General features: G+C 47.8%; 1 protein-coding gene across 4 annotated transcripts in view; it reads right to left on the bottom strand.

Moving 5' to 3' along the window:
* Positions 1–3,173: 3,173 nt before the first annotated feature.
* Positions 3,174–18,300, bottom strand: part of CMTM7 (CKLF like MARVEL transmembrane domain containing 7) — a 52,221-nt gene continuing 37,094 nt past the window's right edge. Inside the window, exons 2-5 of one of the 4 annotated variants that reach the window (XR_014822353.1) lie at positions 14,538–14,711; positions 8,633–9,389; positions 5,825–6,279; positions 3,174–3,772 (exon numbers count right to left, since the gene is read on the bottom strand). Coding sequence is in view for 3 of the 4 variants with exons in the window: in XM_084986768.1 (XP_084842894.1) it covers positions 14,283–14,711 (429 nt within the window). In the remaining variant the exon portion in view is untranslated. 4 annotated transcript variants of the gene reach the window in all.

The following is an 18,300-nucleotide window of genomic DNA, read 5'->3' as shown; positions in this document are numbered from 1 at the left end:
CGGACTCTGGCGGCCACCTGCGCGGATCCGGGCGTTTCTGCAAGAGGAAAGCGGGGCCCACAGGGAGCAGTGACAGGGGACTAGGCTCCCCCGGGAGGGCCCCGCGCGGACTGTCGGGAGGAGGCAATTGACTTCCTGCGCTCTGCAGGAAGCGGAGAGCTGCCACCTGGTGGGGTTGAAAACCTGCCCGGATGCAAGTTTTCTTTGGCTTAAAAATCCAGATTCCCACTTCTCTCAGTCACTTGGAGCTTCTGACGACACCGGGCAGCATTTGTGACTGACCCTCCATGTGCATTCCCCTACCAGGGAAATGAGGGCTTCTCTTTTTCCTTTCCTTTTTTTTTTTTTTAAATACAGTTTTGGTCAGATCAATAGTAGCCTGCCCATTTTTCTTGCTGTTACCACTATTCAGAACTGAGTCAAGTGGAACACTTCATACCATAGCATTTCCTTTTTTGTACAAACTCTATATAGAGTTAATCATGATGTAGGGTTTTCTCTTTGCATAATTTTTCATCTATGCAGAAAATTACAGTAAATCCCCAACAAGCCACCAGTTGCCCCACTCTCCTTGCAGGGTCCAGAGGCACCAAGCGTAGTCACCGTGGTCTTCTGAGGTTTCTCCCAGTGTCCCACCTCCTCCAATCTCCAAGCCCCTTTCCATTTGTCTGGTGCCTAGTGGGTAGCCTGGTAATTCCTTTCAGCTTTTTTTTTTTTTTAATTGCCACAGAATGCAGCAGGTGGATATAGGACCTCAGTTCCCAGGGCAGGGACTGAACTTGGCCTGCAGAGGTAAAAGTGCCGAATCGTAGCCACTAGACCACCAGGGAACTCCCCTTAGCTTTTAAAAACAGAAATCCCCCTTTTCAATCTAAATCACACATGAAATTCCATGATCTAAAACAAGAGGAGTTCCCGTCGTGGCACAGTGGTTAACGAATCCGACTAGGAACCATGAGGTTGCGGGTTCGGTCCCTGCCCTTGCTCAGTGGGTTAATGATCCGGCGTTGCCGTGAGCTGTGGTGTAGGTTGCAGACGCGGTTCGGATCCCGCGTTGCTGTGGCTCTGGCGTGGGCTGGTGGCTACAGCTCTGATTCGACCCCTAGCCTGGGAACTTCCATATGTGGGAGCGGCCCAAGAAATGGCAAAAAGACCAAAGATAAATAAATAAATAATTAATTAAATAATAAAACAAGAAATAGTGTATTCATAGAAATTATTCATTTACATTTATAACATTGACCTATTATGAAGTCTGTCTATAGGAGTAATGGGATTAGTTTGAAAAGGGCACAATTTAGAGGAAGGTGCTAATGGGGCCTGTGGCCTCATCTTAGATTCATTCTGCTGCTTGGTCTTGGTGGTGGGAGATGAAGAAGCCTGGCTTGCCCAGGACTTCATAGAAGGTTCTCAGCAGATCACCTCCCTGGACCAGCTGAGGTGCAAGGCCAGCTTCCCTGGGGGTGCTGCACGAGGTTAGGGAGTCTGTGCTGGATATCGGCCAGCCCAGGGCCTCCCACTGTCAGTGTTTGCCAATGCTAACAGGAAAGTGTGCATGTTAAAGTGTTAGCATTTTGCACATAAAACCAGACAGCTGTGAGCCCCTTGAAGCACCTGTGACGGTTCACAGGATGCATTTCAGAAACTGTCACCCAGTGGGGAAGAGGTAGGGCTGAGGAGGGGCCCCAAGGCCTGCTGTGTTTCCATGGCAACAGAATTCAGCTTTCCCTGCTGAGGAAGAGGCCTGGGAGGTGGTGGCACAGGGAGTGAGACAGCTCTGGTCACTTCAGCGTCCTGGCTAGAGGCCCAGGCTGAGGGCTGAGCAGGTCACTGTGTCTGGAAAAGAAGCCTCCAGCCCCACTGAGGCCCAAGGGCTGTGTCAGGGCCTCCTTTGGGAACACTTGTTTCCTTCTCTGGGTCTGTCTGCAGACATCCGGGCCAACTGTCTGTGGAGGGAACCAGCTGGCACAGGCTGATTCTGGCCCTGCCTTGCCCAGAGGCCCTGGTCGGAGTGGTGGTCACAGGCCGGGAGCCCTGGACTCAAATCCCAGCTCCGTCCCTAACCTCATTTCTCCTCAGCTTTCTCCTTGGGTCTCCCTTCTCCACGGCCTGACCTTCAGGGCAGGTGTGCAGGCCTCAAAGAAAGTGACAGTTTTATTGCTTCCTGTAACCCTCTGTAGAGAGAACCACACCAAGCTGTCTTTGAGAGCCCCTCCAAGCAGCAGCCTTTCTCATGGGTGGTGAGAAAACATCTGTGCAGAGGCCTGTCCCAGGGAGGAACCACCCTCCCCCCTCTAGCCTCCTCCCCGGGGCTCTGCTGGCCAGGGGCTGCCTGCTCATGAGAGAGGATGTCTGCAGACCCACTGGGTCTCACCTCCCTGTGTTCCTGTTGCCACAGGAGCCAAGACCCTTTCTTTCCACAAGCCAAGGCTGGCTCTGCATCCTTGGCCCGACACCCCCACGGGTCCCATCTTCCCTCCTCTCATAGTTTCGCTTGGTCCTGTGGGGCTGGGACTGCTCGGTGGGTTGCCTCCCTGTGCTGGGAGCTAGGGTGGTGGGGATGGAGTTTGGCTTACACGTGGGCACTGCCCAGGGAAGAGCAGTCCCAGACCTAGTGTGCACAAGACATACACCCTGCAGCCTGAATTCTTCTCTTTTTTCTTTGCCTTTTTTTAGGGTTGCACCTGCAGCATATGGAGGTTCCCTGGCTAGGAGTCCAAATGGAGCTGTAGCTGCCAACCTACACTACAGCCACAGCCACGCTAGATCCGAACTGCATCTTCAACCTACACGGTAACACTGGATCCTTAACCCACCAAGCAAGGCCAGGGATTAAACTGGCATCCTCACGGATACTAGCTTGGGTTCGTAACCCACTGAGCCACAGTGGAAACTCCTGAGAATGTCCCTTTTTTGAAAGAATGCCTGCATTGCTTTTGAGTCATGGAAATAGCACTGGGGTCCACCCTTAATATCAGTTTACTTGGAAAACCCACGTAACTTGGGAAGCCAGTATCGCCTGCATCCTTTCCTCTTCTCACCTTCAGTGGGGCCCACAAACCCAGTGGGCTCCCAGGTAGCATCAAAGGCTTTCCCCAGGAGTTTTGGGGTCCCCCTGCCCTTCACTCTGGTTCTACAGCCTTCTTCTAGTTTAATAAGAAATCCTCCTGCAATTGGCCAAGTCAACATTTTATTAAAAAACACATAAAAAACATGTTCACAATGGTAAGAACAGGAAAGGAGCAGTGAGATCTCCTGTTTGGGGCCAGTCTGACCCCACGGAGCTTCCACAGGCCTCCCTTTAAGAAAGAGGGTACCTTCAAAACCAGATTTCCAAGCTAGATAAATTAAGAGGTGGCTGTGTTTTTATAAGAGGACTTAAGGCAGCGTCCCTACCCCTAAAGGCTGGGGAGAAAGGCAGGTTTCCGCGGGAGAATTCAGAAACCCCTCCTTCACCTTGAGCGGGGTCATCAAGTCCCTGAGGCAGTTCTAAAGCAGGAGGGAGAGACCAGATTTCCCTGGAGGCTGCTTTTCTTTTCCAGACAGGGAAGAAATGAGGAAAGCTGGAGAGAGAGGCTGGAGCAGCTTAGGAGCCAGAGGAAAAGCCCCTCCCTTGTCCACCGGCAGGGGATCTGGCACAGGGACACAGACCCTGGTCTCTCCTGGGGGTGCCGCCCGTGACCCTCCCGTGGGCTGGGCCATCGGTCCTGCAGGGCCTCCTGCAGAGCCAGGGGGAGCAGTGTGGTGCTGGAGCGTCATCAGACGTCTGCATCTGTGGAAAAAAGGGGCAGAGTCTGGAGGGCTTGGCGGGCAGGGCTGCGCATGTGCTGCATCCGTGCCTGCACCTGCTCCTGTAGGAACCATGCTGCGCCTTTCTAATACATTTCTAAAACATGAAATAAATGAAATAGTGCCGAGGGGATTCCTTTCCCCACTCCTCCCCACCCCAGGCTTCCTCCTCAGAGGTACCTGAAACCCTTCGGCTGTTTCTTTTGGCTCTTCCTCCCTAATTTTAACTAAAATATTTACACCAATATTTATGCATTTGTCAACTTGGGACATCACCTGTTAAACTTTTTCGCACATTCTCTTTTTTCATCATTTCCCCCTTTTTCTTAAACAGCTTTACAGAGCTATAATTCATATACTACACAGTTTATCCGTTTAAAGTGTGGACTTCTGTGGTTTTCACTATATTCACAGAATTGTGCAACTATACCCACAATTTTAGTACATTTTCATCACTTCAGAAAGAAGCCGTATACACATGCGAACTCACCCCTGTATCCTCCTCCCAACTCCAGTCCTAAGCAACCACCCCTTACTCTCTGCCTCTATGGATTTGTCTGTTCTGGACATTTCTCTTAAAGGGAATCCTACAAGATGTCCTTGGTGACTGGCTTCTTTCATCTGGCTTTCTGTTAGCTTTTTGTCAGTGGGAAGGAGACTGAAGCTCTGCTATGGTAACCTCTCTGCTGGGCCACATAAGGTGCTTTGGTATTTTTATTTTTTGTCTTTTTTTTCTTTTTAAGGGCAGCACCAGAGGCATATGAAAGTCCCCAGAGTTCATCTATGGTGTAGCATGTGAAAGAATGTCCCTCTTTTTTTTTTTTTTTCTTTTTAGGGCCACAGCCGCAGCACATGGAAGTTCCCAGGCTAGGGGTTGAATGGGAGCTGTAGCTGCCGCCTATGCCACAGCCGTAGACACACAGGATCCCAGCTGAGTCTTCGACCTACATCACAGCTCACTGCAATGTAGGCTCCTTAACTCACTGAGCAAGGCCAAGGATCGAACCTGCATCCTCATGGATCCTAGCTGGGTTCATTAACTGCTGAGCCATGAAGGGAACTCCTTTATTATTTATTTATTTATTTTGGTGCTTTGTTATTTTTAAGACATATTTTTAAAACAAAGAAAAAGAATAAAGAAGAAGGTGCTGGATCAAAGAAAGAAGTAAATTAACCAAACCAGCTTGTTCAGCTTTCAGCAGTTTCATTTCTAGGAAGTTAGTCTAAAGATAAAAAGTAATATTAGCTGTGTATACGGGGATATATTGACAAGGATGATCATTACAGCACTGTTAGGTAGGAAAGATTTTTTTTTTTTGAAAGAATTTAAAACAAATCAAAAACCAAACATAATGCCCATAAATAGGAGACAAGTAAACTTTGGCACCAACATGCAAAGGAGTCAGTGCAACACCATGGAGCCATGAAGAATGACAGCCAAGGCTATTTAATGACTCTAGGGGAAGTGCCTGATAGCAGTTTGGGCAGGAGCAGAAGAGCAGGTTACAAAATAATACATGAAGTCAGATCCTTCAATAAAAGCCCGTCTGGGGAGTTCCCTTGTAGCACAGCTGGTTAAAGAGCCAGCATTGTCTCTGCAGCAGCTTGGGTTGCTTCTGTGGTGTGGGTTTGATCCCTGGCCTGAGAACTTCCACATGCCATGAGTGCAGCAAAACAAACAAACAAAAACATATCTATACTGCTCTACATATTCAAAGAGACAAAATACTGGACTGATGATACCTAGGAGGTGCTACGTCTGGGTAGTAGTGTGATAAGTTTTTATTTAAATTTTTTTTCTTATTTCTATTTTCTAAATATACTACATTTTATTTTTGTCATTAGGAAACTTAAAGAAAACGCTTCTCCATCAGGGACTGAGATGTCAGGTGGCCGGGGCGAGGTGGTGACAGGCTAGCAGCGAAGGGTCCTGTGTGCCAGGGTAATTCCCTACTGCCAAGCTTCAGAGCTCATCCCCTCCCGTTCCTGTGCAGAAGGAAGCTTCAGGGTCATCTGTGTTCAGACCAGAACTCACCTGTTGACTGGGTCACACACGAGATCTTGTAAGACAACCACACGCTCGCCAGGCAGAGGAAGGTGGCCAGGAAACCGAAGATCTGCAGGGAGACAGGGGACAGGAAATGCCCAAGCCAAGGGCCAGTCAGGCTGCTTTCTGCTGTTCATCCCTGTGCCTGTTCATCCCAAGTACCAGCTGTGAGCAGGAGGGAGCTCAGGGACTCACTGGGCCCAGCCACCTGTCCTTATTCAGGCAGGGAGGTGAGGCTTTGACCCTCAGCGGGGACACAGCCAGGCTCCCAGCCCTCAGCCCTCCTCTAGGCAAGTTTGTGCCACTCTTGGGTTTACCTTTACTACCGAGCTAGGGCCAAGCCACTGGACTTTAATTATCCTGGCCAATAAGGAAGAAAAAGGAGGAATTAGGTATTTTCTTTTTAGGGCTCCATTCACGGCACATGGAAGGAAGCTCCCAGGCTAGGGGTCAAATCAGAGCTGCAGCTGCCAGCCTACACCACAGCCACAGCAACGCCAGGTCCAGGCCAGATCCATGACCTACACCACAGCTCAGGGCAACACTGGATCCTTAACCCACTGAGCGAGGCCAGGGATTGAACCTGCATGCTCGTGGATACTAGTCGGGTTCTTAAGCCACTGAGCCACAATGGGAACTCCCTTAATTTGGGTTTTTAACTTTTTTTTTTTTTGTCTTTTTGCCTTTTCTATGGCTGCTCCCGTGGCACACATAGGTTCCCAGGCTAGGGGGTCCAATTGGAGCTGTAGCCACCAGCCTATGCCAGAGCCACAGCAACACAGGATCCGAGTCACATATGAGACCTGCACCACAGCTCATGGCAATGCCGGATCCTTAACCCACTGAGCAAGGGCAGGGACCGAACCTGCAACCTCATGGTTCCTAGTTGGATTCATTAACCACTGAGCCACAACGGGAGCTCCGGGTTTTTAACATTTTTATGTTCAAATGGATTTTCTTGGTGTGGTACCACTGTTTCACTTCATCCATAAAGGTCTTCTGTTCTGTTCTACAGCTGATGTCAAAGCTGAGGCCTCGATATCCAGTCTTAGGTATGCACACATTTAAGCAATATTAGGCTGTAGCAATATTAGCAATATTATAAATACAGGCAGTGCTCCTTTCCTTTCCGAGTCCTCCCCATGCTAAACTGTGAGGCCCTAGCCCAGAGCAGCTGCCTCATCTTGTAGATGAGGAAAGGGGCTCACAGGAAGCTCATTAAATGATGGAAAGAGAAGTAGGCACAGACTCAGGGGCCTTTACCTTTGGAACATGGAAGCCTGTAGTCTTTCCTGACTTGTCAATATTACTGGCAGCTGCGATAGCTAAAATTGGCCACTTATTTCATACAAGGAAGTGTTCTAAGCCCTTTAGGTGTGCAGGTTCCTTTAATCCTCACAGCTCTGCTGGGTGGGCGCTGCTTCACCCCTCCCTTCTCGTTGTCCAGCTCAAGAAATGAGGAACAGGAGGCCAACTGTTTAGCTCAGGACCACAGAGACAGCAAGGGCCAGATCTGGGATTTGAGCCCAGAATTCACCTCTGTTTGCTTGTTGCACAGGTGTCCTTGGGCTTGCCAACTGCACAGCCAGAAGCCCTCTAACATTCAGTAGGAACTGCCCAGGAGCAGCCGGATTTTCCGAGATTGGTTCCTTCTTCAGCCTGGCTGCTGGTTTACACACATGGCTGCCCCATCGGCCTGCGCCCGCCTCCCCATCCCCCTTGTCTGTTTCCTTGGCTCCTTTTGTACCAATTGTCTGCACCACATAATCTGCCTATTAGAGCCTGTCCCGGCCTCTCATTGTCTGTTCTGCACAATTAGCACATTATACACCATCCCGGTCTCCAACTGTCCCCACTGCATAATTGAACAGTTTATTATAGGGCAGCACAATGCTATTCTGGATGACAGTGCCTTGTGTGCTAATTGTTTCACATGCCTTGGCCTCGACTCCTAAGCTAGATGACCACTTTCTCGTAAGCAGAGACCATATCTTTTTATTTCTTCTGGCCCCTCCCTACCCTGGGCCCATGCTTGGTCCTAGGCAGAGAGATAGTGTATGACAAATGGGGTTTATTGGGATTCCAAGGCTAACACTGGGATGTGCAACCTGCATTGGAAAACCCAGTGGGAATCTCCCCTCGTGGTCCTGAAACACACTGGGCACACATCTCCTCTGTGGCTCCTCCACCAGCCTGCCTGCAGGTGGGCAGGTGGGCAGCTTCCTTCCTCTCGGAAACTATTTGGGAGTGGGATGGGACAGTGGGCTGTGGGACGTGATTAAGGGGCACAAGTGCTCAGGGGTTTGGCTGCCCCTCTGCAATGACCTTCTGCCCTGGGCAGCCTCCATCCCTCAGGGGAAATCCAGGCTCTCACCCACTCTCAGCCCTAAGTCAAGAGAATTTTGGTACCATGTGGAAGTGAGTGACTATACACATACACACACACAGAGTTTTTCTTAAAACTCATTTTAAAAGTGAGGCAAATCAGTTCTGGCCCACAGGATACCAAATTGTAAATAATGAGCTGAATGAGAAATCAGATGATAGGAAACTATAAATCTTTAAAAAGTAATGCATATAGGAGTTCCTGCTGTGGCTCAGTGGTAATTAACCCAACTAGTATACATGAGGACATGGGTTCGATCCTTGGCCTTGCTCAGTGGGTTAAGGATCTGGCGTTGCTGTGAGCTGTGGTGTAGGTTGCAAACTTGGCTTGAATCCTGCATTGCCATGGCTGTGGCATAGGCCAGAGGCTGTAGCTCCGATTTGACCCCTAGCCTGGGAGTATCCATATGCAGTGGGTGCAGCCCTAAAAAGCAAAAAAAAAAAAAAAAAAAAAAAAAAGGTAATGCATATGCACATATGCCTATTTGTATGAATATGTGATAAACATACATTGTTCCCACAGCACTATATTTTGGTATACGTCCCTGCTACTTCTGTTCAGGCTAGTAGATGGGATCCATTTTCACCTCTGAAATTTGGAGGAGTGTTTCCCAACCTGAAAGTGGTTAAAAATCAGGAATGGCAGAGCTGGGACTCACAGCAGGTATCACTAGCTGATTATAGTACTGTTCCCCTGGGCCCAAAAGAGGCCTCAGAATCTTCCCCTGCACAGGGCGGAGGCAGCCACGAGCAAATAACCAGAGTTGGCATGAGAATTAAAACATGAGAATTAAAACTGATCTGCTCCCTGGTTTAAACAGTGGCTGTTAAGACAGAGAGGCCTGGGCTGCTGAGGCCGTTTGACTTTGCGACGGTCCTGCTGATCCACCTTCTGACACCCTCCAGTGTGGGCTCAAGTTTAAGGCTCTTTGATGCCTGGTGGATCAAGGCAGGGACTGATTCCAAGAAAGAAGGACCCTTGGGAACAATTCCTTTGCTGCCCTGTGAGGAAGAAAATGAGCATTCGGAATGTGAATTCATTCCTGACGCCTCCTGGGAAGGTCCTCACCGCTCCAGCCACCAGTCCACTCTGGCCGTAACTCTTGGAGGCCGCCACGATGGATGCGATTAGGAGGAGCAGGGTACCGATTAAATAGTGCAGGAGCTCCTGGGGGCAAAAACAAAGCAAAGCAGTGGGTGGGGAGCTCTATTCCTGGTTCTCAGAGGTTCCCCGGGCATCAGGAGAGATGAACGGAGGGAGGGAGGGAGGGAGGGACACTTCCTCCCCTTGTGGCAACACCCCGACAGGAGCAGCGAAGCCCACAGCCACAACGGAGGAAGGCTGGCCAGGAGGAGGCCAAGCAAAAGAGAAAGGACGCAGGTAGGCAGGAAGAGAGGGGTCAAAGAGAAAGGCTGCTTCTTGGATGAGGAGAGAGAGCCACGAAGGACCGCTCCACTCCGGAGGTCCACCTGTCCACGGTACTTTGACCTCTAGCCAAAGCTACTAAGAAGCAAACAAGGTGCTCTCAACTCCCAGGCTGGAGAATTTAAATGAAGCTCTAGCCCTGAGAGAAGCAAAGCCCCCTACCGAGATGTGTGTCCTCACTTCTGCTTCAGACAAAGTTCCGGGCTAGCAAATGTGTTGGCTTTGGTGGCTGCCCAGAGGATCTGCTCATTCTGTGGACACAAGTCCTTCTGGTGTTGCCCTCATTTTGTCTCCCCTCTTCTCTTCTATTGGAAGTGTCCCCTCAGGCTGATCCAGCCTCTGCCCCCCTTGCAGGGCCATCCATTTCTGGCCCATTCACTCTCTGGCTAATATGGGATCACTGCAGGCCCTGGAGGAGGCGGGGCCTCTGTCCTTCAGCAACAAGGTAATGCTTCACCTCATCCTTCCTCCGCCCCATAAACCCCGATCAGAGGAGAACTGCGGCTCTGGGCTATTGACAGTGCTCACTCTGAACCTGGGGTTGTCTTCGATGAGAATTTAGTCATTTCTTCGGGAAGTTCTGCCCATCAGGACAGGCAGCTGTTCCATTTTGGAAAAGCGGTCCACTTTTAAAGATGCAGCTCCTCTCAAAGCTGTCCAAAATCAGGGACCCCGGTTTCTCCCTGAGTGGCGAGAAAGGAAAACCACCAACTAGACCACAGAGATTTTGACTAAAGAGCAGATTACAAATTGGACATTCCCTACCTCCAAGATTCTCATCCACAAGGAAAGAGGGAGATGACACGGGGTACGGAAAACTGGCTTGAGAGGCTTAAGTGGAAGGCACCTAATAGGACTCAGCCAGGATGTGTGTGAGCCTCCGCTTCCCCCACTCATTCCCCTTTCAGCCCATCCTCCCTCATTCCTGTCCCCAGCTTTTGTTCTCCTTAGCTTGTTCATTATCAGCATCAGAGAAGCCCAGAGGCGTTTGTTCTCACAAGAAGCAGAAAGGTCCCATAACTTTGAAAGGGGCCTTATAACATAGGAACACAAAAGAAATGTCTCTCAAAATAACATAGTAATAATGCTGACTATGAAGTAAACAATCCAATCAAGAAGCGAAGGTTGTCAGACTGGATTTCTTTGTTGTTGTTGTTTTAATCCGAGGATATGTTCTCTACAGGAGATGACCCCCCTGCTTTTTTCCCCTTTTTAGAGCCCTCCTGAGGCAAATGGAAGTTCCCAGGCTAGGGGTCAAATCCGAGCTACATCTGCAACTGCACAGTTTGTAGCAGCTCTAGATCCTTAACCCACTGAGTGAGGCCAGGGATCGAACCCACATCCTCATAGACACTATGTCAGGTTCCAAACTGCTGAGCCACAATGGGAACTCCAAGAGGAACATTTTATGACAATGAAAATGTTAATTCATCAGGAAGACATAACAATTACAAACACATGCACGTAATAACAGAGCAACAGAATACATGAAGCAAAAAACTCAAATTAAGGGAGAAATAGATAATTCAAAAACAATAAGTAGAGGCTTCAATACCCCACTTTCAATAATGTATACAGAGCAACTAGAGAAAAGACCAACAAGAGAACAAAAGACTCAAACAAATAATACTATAAAACAATGCAACCTAACAGACATCTATAAAACATTCTACCCAACAGCAGTAGAATACATATTCTTCCCCAATGTGCATAAAACACTGTCCAGGAGAGACTATATGCTAAACTATAAAATGAACCTCAATAAACGTAAAAGGACTGAAGTAATATGAAGTATGTTCTCCAACCACAATAGAATGAAATTAGAAATCAACAGCAAAAGCAGATTTGGGGAATTCATAAACATGGAGAAATTAAGCAATATATTCCTAACTAACTAGTGGGTCAAAGAAGAAATCACAAAGGAAATTAGGAAATATATGGAGATGAATGAAAATGAAGATACAATATACAAAAATTATGGGACGTAACTAAAGCTGTTCTCAGAGAGAAATTTATACCTGTAAATGCCTATATTAAAATGTGCAAACTATTGCCTTTGGAATGGATAAGCAATGAGATCCTGCTGTATAGCACTGGGAACTATATCTAGACACTTGTGATGGAGCATGATAGCAGATAATGTGAGAAAAAGAATGTGTGTGTGTGTGTGTACACGTGTGTGACTGGGTCATTTTGCTGTACAGTAGAAAATTGACAGAACACAGTAAACCAACTATAATGGAAAAAATAAAAATCATTTAAAAAACATAAGAAAGGATGGAAATCCTGTGAAATCAGATTGCTATGATCATTAAAAAAAATAAATAAAAAACATAAGAAAGATTTCCAATTAATAATCTAACCTTTACCTTAAACACTGGAAAAGGCAGAGCAAACTAAACTTAAAGCAAGCAGAAAGACGGGAACAAAGAATGGAGCACAAGAGTTCCCTGGTGGCTCAGTGGGTTAAGCATTTGGTGTCATAACTGCTGGGACACAGGTTCAATCTCTGGCCCAGGAACTTCCATTTGCTGCAGGTGTGGCCAAAAAAAAGATTGGAGCAGAAATTAATGATATAGAGAAGAGAACAGTAGAGAAAATCAGTAGCTGGTTCTTTGAAAAAAATCAACAAAATACAGAAACCATAGATACAACTTCACACTCACTAGAATGAAAATCTGAAAGTCAGAAATAATTGTTGGCAAGGATGTGGAAATATTGGAACCCTTATACACTGCTCCTAGAATGTATAGTGGCAAGTGGTACATCCATTTTGAAAAACAGGCTAGCAGTTCCTCAATTAAACACAGTTACCATGTGACCCAGTAATTCCACTCTTAGGTATATTCTCAAGCAAAACAAAAACATGTCCACACAAAAAACTTGTACAAAGGAATTCCCTTTGTGACCCAACATAGTGCCTGTGAAGATACGGGTTTGATCCCGGGCCTCACTTAGTCAAGGATCTGGCACTGCCGCAAGCTGCAGTGTAGGGCCAGATGTGGCTTGGATCCCACACTGCTGTGGTTGTGGCATAGGTCTACAGCTGCAGCTCCAATTTGACCCCTAACCTGGGAACTTCATATGCGGCAAATGCGGCCGAAAAAACAAAAAATCAAAATAAAACAAAACACTTGTACAAGAATGTTCATCGTAGGAGTTCCTGCTGTGGTGAGGTGGATTAAGAACCTGACTGCAGTGGCTCAGGTTGCTGAGGAGGTGTGGATTCAATCCCCAGCCTGGAGTAGTGGGTTAGAGGATCTGCTGATGTCATAGCTGCAGCTTGGATTCAATCCCTGGAGCAGGAAATTCCATATGCCACAGATGTGGCCATAAAAGTTAAAAAAAAAAAAAAAAAAAAAAAAAAAAAGAATGTTCACCACAGAATGATTCCTAATTGCGAAAAGGTGGAAACAAGCTAAATGACCATCAATGATGAATGAATAAAGAAAAATGTGGTATATCTTTTCAATGGAATACACTCAGCTATAAAAAGAAATGAAGAACTGATACCTTACAACATAGATAAACCATGAAAACACTTTACCAAGTGAAAGAAGCTAGTCATAGAGGACCACATGTGTAATTCCATTTACATGAAATGTCCAGAATATGAAAAGCTATGGAGACAGAAAGTAGATTAGTAGTTGCTCAGGGCTGGAAGGGATGAGGGGTAGGAAGGAGGTCAGGTTTAAAGGGTCCAGGGTTTCTTTGTGAGGTGATGCAAATGCTCTAAAAAAGACTGAGGTGATGGCTGCACAGCCCTGGGAATATACTAATATGCACTGAATTGTCCACTTCAATGGGTAATTGTATGACATGTGAATTACATATCAATACAGCTGTTTTAAAGAGAATATAGTGGGAAGAAGAGACCCTAGCAACTCCTGAAGTTCCCCTTGTGGCACAGTGGAAACAAACGTGATTAATATCTATGAGGATTTCGGTTCAATGTCTGGCTGTGGGTTAAGGATCCAGTGCTGCTTTGAGCCATGGTGTAGGTCGCAGACAAAGCTTGGATCCCTTGTTGCTGTGGCTGTGGCGGAGGCCAGCAGCTGCAGCTCCAATTCGACCCCTAGCCTGGGAACTTCCATATGCCACAGGTATGGCCTTTAAAAAAAAAAAAAAAGAAAAAAGAAACCTAGCAACTCCTGAAATCTTTCCTCAGACTCCACCAGCCCATTTTCACTGAGAAATCTTATCAATACTCACAATAGTATAAATACCCACCACCTCCATCCGCTTCTTCCTTCCACATTCCTCAGCCAACTCTCACACACACAGCCCAGTTTCTGTCACTTGAGAAAATAAGCATCGAAGTGAGAGGCACAGCCTTCTTGCAGCTGGAAGGTGAGTTTTAGAAACAAGTGGAACATGAGACATAGATGTCCGACAAACAGTGGGAAATTCAGAGCTGAAGCCGCAAAGGACAGTGAAGGAGGTGGGGTGGACGGACGGGAAGGGCGCCGTCAGGCTCAGCGCCCTGCCAGTGTTGCAGGACTCAGGTACAGAGAGACGGGACACCAAGGCTCATTGCCAGGAAGCAGCATTTATTCATGCCTGCACTGGCTCAGCGGATTCATATCCAAAGGCAGAGCCCCAAAGGCAGCGGGGCATTGCCTTATGTACCCTCTGTTAGTTTCCTCTGTACATTTTGGTTCCTTTGTCCCCCTTATAAGGTAACATACCTTCTGTACATTCTGACTGGATGGTCTGTGTTACAAAGTTACGCATGTGCACATAGGCACTGATAGCTCGTGTTCCCACAGAGTTACGCGTGCACACACAGATGCTGACTATGCCACATTGACTTCCCTTTGTTCTGGGAGGGCCCTCACCACACCAGCATCCGACGTGTGCGAGCGGAGGGCAGGCCAGGCCATCCCTTACCGATAGGGGCCAGCTGATACAGGTGAGCACACGGTAGAGACGGAAGAGGTGGACCAGGTAAAAGGCCAGGATCATGATCAAGTTGCAAATGGTGACCACTTCAAAGTAGCTGTAGGCACTGTAGGTGATCTTCAGAGAGCTCCTCACACAGATGAAGGCAATCAGCAGTGTGATCTGGGACGGAAACACAGGGACATCAGAGACAGGCTCACCCAAGATGGCAAAGCAACAGGAACACAAACCGCCACAGGGAAATGAGGAGCTGCCATCACCCAGATTGTTTGGCTGGAAGAGTGCAACTTCTCAGAATGTAAGCTTTTGAAACGCAAGTGGTTGTGGATGCTGAGCATGGCGGGGGTGGTCTGTCCTCCCTGGGGTCTGTGATGCCTTCCCAGAGAGAGGGCAGAATACTGGAACTAACCAGATAGGACCATCCCTCTTCTCTGCTGGCTCTCCATAGACTCAGCATCCCAGCTTTACTTGGTAGGGTAAACTGGAGGAAACTGCCAATATTTGACATGTGTGTGTGTGTTTGTGTGTGTTAAAGGCATGCAGCATCCTGATGTGGGATTTTGTCTCCCACACCAGGGATAAAACCTGGGCCGCAGTGCTGAAAGTGCTGAATCTTAACCACTAGATCACCAAGGAACTCCCTGGGTTTTTTTTGTTTGCTTGTACTGCTTCTGATCCACAAAGATGGCAAGTCATACATATGACCTACCAACTGGCAGACAGTAACTTCGCATCTACTGCTGCCTGATGTACATGATCTCATGGAGGCTTCCCAGAACTCTGCCAGGTAGATGAAATCCCCTCCATCCCATGCTCACCTGGGGAAACAGGCACACAGGCTCAGTGATTAGTCCCAGGCTACCTGCTTGTAAGCAGCCGGGGCGGGATTTGACCTGAAGTCCGTCGGATTCCAGGGACCGTGTTCCTCCATGACTGACGCAGTTTTGCCCTCCAGAAGTGTAAGCCCTCACCATCGACAAGCTGAGGAAGGTGGATATGTCATCAAATGTGAGGGAATCCTGGCCAAAAGGTGGTGCTTGCTCACTACTGGGCCTGCAGTGTGAACTTGCTAAGTATGTATATTGCTACATATACTGAATGAGTGTGAGAATTCATAAATGACCAACTAATAAATAAACAGATCAGGTAAATTATCAGTAACATAGGAATACTATGGGAAGAGCGGAGAGAAGAGTCTGAGTTTTAGGAAGGCCCCCCACAGAGAATAAAGTCTTGTTCATCCCGCACAGGGTATATGTAAACCAGTAACACGTGGATGTTAAACATATGTAAAGTCTTAGGGTCTATTTTAAAAGCACAACTAACTTAAGACAAAGGTTAAATATTTGACACAGTCTCTAGCCTATGGAAAGAGAGTCTCCAAGGATGTGTGTGTGACTCTGTGTCCGGGGGACATCTGGCTATGTCTGGAGACATTCCTGGTTGTCACAGCTGCAGGAGGATGCAGACCTCTCCCCGGCCAATGCACAGAATAGCCCAGGGAACAAAGAATGACCTGGCCTCAAGGGTGGCCCTCAAACTACTGTGCTGCAAAACGTGAGTCTGCAATGAGAAATAGATCACAAAATGGATCTCATGCCGCTTAAAGTGGTCAGTGCTAAAACTGGCTCTATTTCCTAAAGCCCCTCAAAGCCCCTCATTGTGAGCATTCTACCAAGGTCTGCAGCAATAGGCGCAACAGCGAGAAAAGAAGGCTCAGTTTGAGGCCCTAGGCAGGCCCAAAGCAGAAGAGCGCGGCTCTGACACAGAGGGACCCTCGACATTTGCGTATTTCCCTTTGCTAATGAGCGACCGGAGGATTTTCATTTTTTCAGTTCCTCTCTGGCCAGCAGGCCACTGGTGATACAGTGATTCACACCTTGTGGGTGTCGTAAAGCGCCAGAGGGAGGCTCCGTTCACCCTGGAGTGCGGCTGATGGTCAGGGTTCTGCTGCCTCATCAGCCCCCACTTTCAGGCCTTGTCTATCTGGGGAGCCCAGGGGTCTTCCCAGTCTTGCACCGCCCCTCTCGCGCATGCTGGGGCGGGTTTTTTATTCAAGGCCTGCCTTAAGATGCAAATAACTCAGGATTATGCAGTGTGATTCCTAGGCAAAGCAATTTTGCACCTAATTTAATGTAAAGATTAGAATAATTTTTACAAGTCCTCATGTGTGACAGAGTCTGCAGACACTACACGTGGGATTTTCCCCAACCAGCAAAAGGGGCCCCCAGCAGGCCTTCCCCTCTGAGCCCTCGGGGCTGAGACTGTGCAGCAGGAAGTATACCACCGCTCTACCTCGAACCATCTCACCCCTCTCTGGGCAACCTGACTGTGCAATAAGACTTCCCGAATTCTGACCCCTGGGCCTGAGGCCACCTACTCCGAGCTCTTCTTCAGGAAAGCCCAGTTTTGGCCAATCTCATTTAGACAGTGGACGGTATGTACTTGCACACACTACTGCAAGTTTCCTTTGGCCTGAAGAGTCATTCATTCCCACTGGAGCCAGTATGTTAGCCAGTACACTTTTTCTTTTCTTTTCTTTTTTTTTAGGGCTACACCTGTGGCATATGGAAGTTCTCAGGCTAGGGGTCAAATTGGAGCTGCAGCTGCTGGCATATGCCATAGCCGGACCCTTAACCCAGTGAGAGAGGCCAGGGACTGAATCTACATCCTCACAGGTACGATTCAGGTTCTTAACCCCCCGAGCCACAATGGGAACACCATTAGCTAGTGCACTTTCAAAAGGAGAGAGAGAGAGATTTGATTACTGCTAAACTTTTCAGGAATTCTTCCAGGGCCAGTAAGTTAACCTCTGCACATGCTGGAGACCCCCTGAGTCTACTAGATCACTATTCAGGGGGCAGCCGGGAAGGTGAAGCAGGAGAAAGGACAAAAAATGGAGAGAAAAGGCCTGGGGTGTGGGCACCCTCCCCCCAAACAGCTCTCTCAGGACGTCTTTTGTTCCTCTTCCTCCCTTTTTAAAAAACTGAAGTATACTTGATTGACAATGTTGTGTTAGTTTCAAGTGTACAGAGAAATGATTCAGTTGTACACATATATACCAATTGTTTTCCAGATTCTTTTCTGTTATAGGTTATTACAAAACAGTGAGTATAATTGCCTGTGTTTAAATCCTTGCTGTTTAAATCCTTGCTGTTTGTCTGTTAGGACCTCTTCTTGCTTCCAGTTAGGAATAACTTGCTTCTCTAGGTGCCTCCTAGCTCTGAAAGCTTTGTTGTTTTAAAATGAACTGTCAAGAAAGGTGAAAATAAGGTACCATTTAACTTTAAGAAAGTTAAATAAGGCACTGCTTAGAGTCACTGGCTTCACCCCAGATTAGAAACCACCTCCTCTTCCTCAAACCGTGTCTTTCTGACTCCATTCTATCAGAATTCTGACTATAAAAGAAGAGATGATTTTTCTTTTAATGGCCACACCCATTATTGAAGGTCCTAGGCCCAGGGATTGAATCTGAGCTGCAGATGTGCGGATATGGGAACACCGGATCCTTAACCCACGGCACCCCAGTGGGAACTCCAAGAAGCGATGACGTTTGCAAAAGCAGCCTTGGGTTTCAGTTTCACAGGAGATGAAGCAAACCTTACATGACCTGAGAGACATAATTGTTCCCTGAGACCTTTGGAACTGAAGCAGGCTGGTGGTTAAGTTCACAGCCAGGTGCCAGGAGCGGGCCCAGGTTCTCAGCCTGGGTGGGCCTCCGTCAAGGGGAGGAGGGAATTTTGAAGTCTAA

This window comes from Sus scrofa, chromosome 13 (assembly GCF_054392235.1).
Source record: "Sus scrofa isolate SSC_HxYL_T2T_F1_AM1 chromosome 13, Sscrofa_HxYL_maternal_Yorkshire_Landrace_v2.0, whole genome shotgun sequence".
NCBI classification, from domain to species: domain Eukaryota; kingdom Metazoa; phylum Chordata; class Mammalia; order Artiodactyla; family Suidae; genus Sus; species Sus scrofa.
Note: the sequence above shows the minus strand (reverse complement) of the source record. Positions and strands in the feature narration are given on the sequence as shown.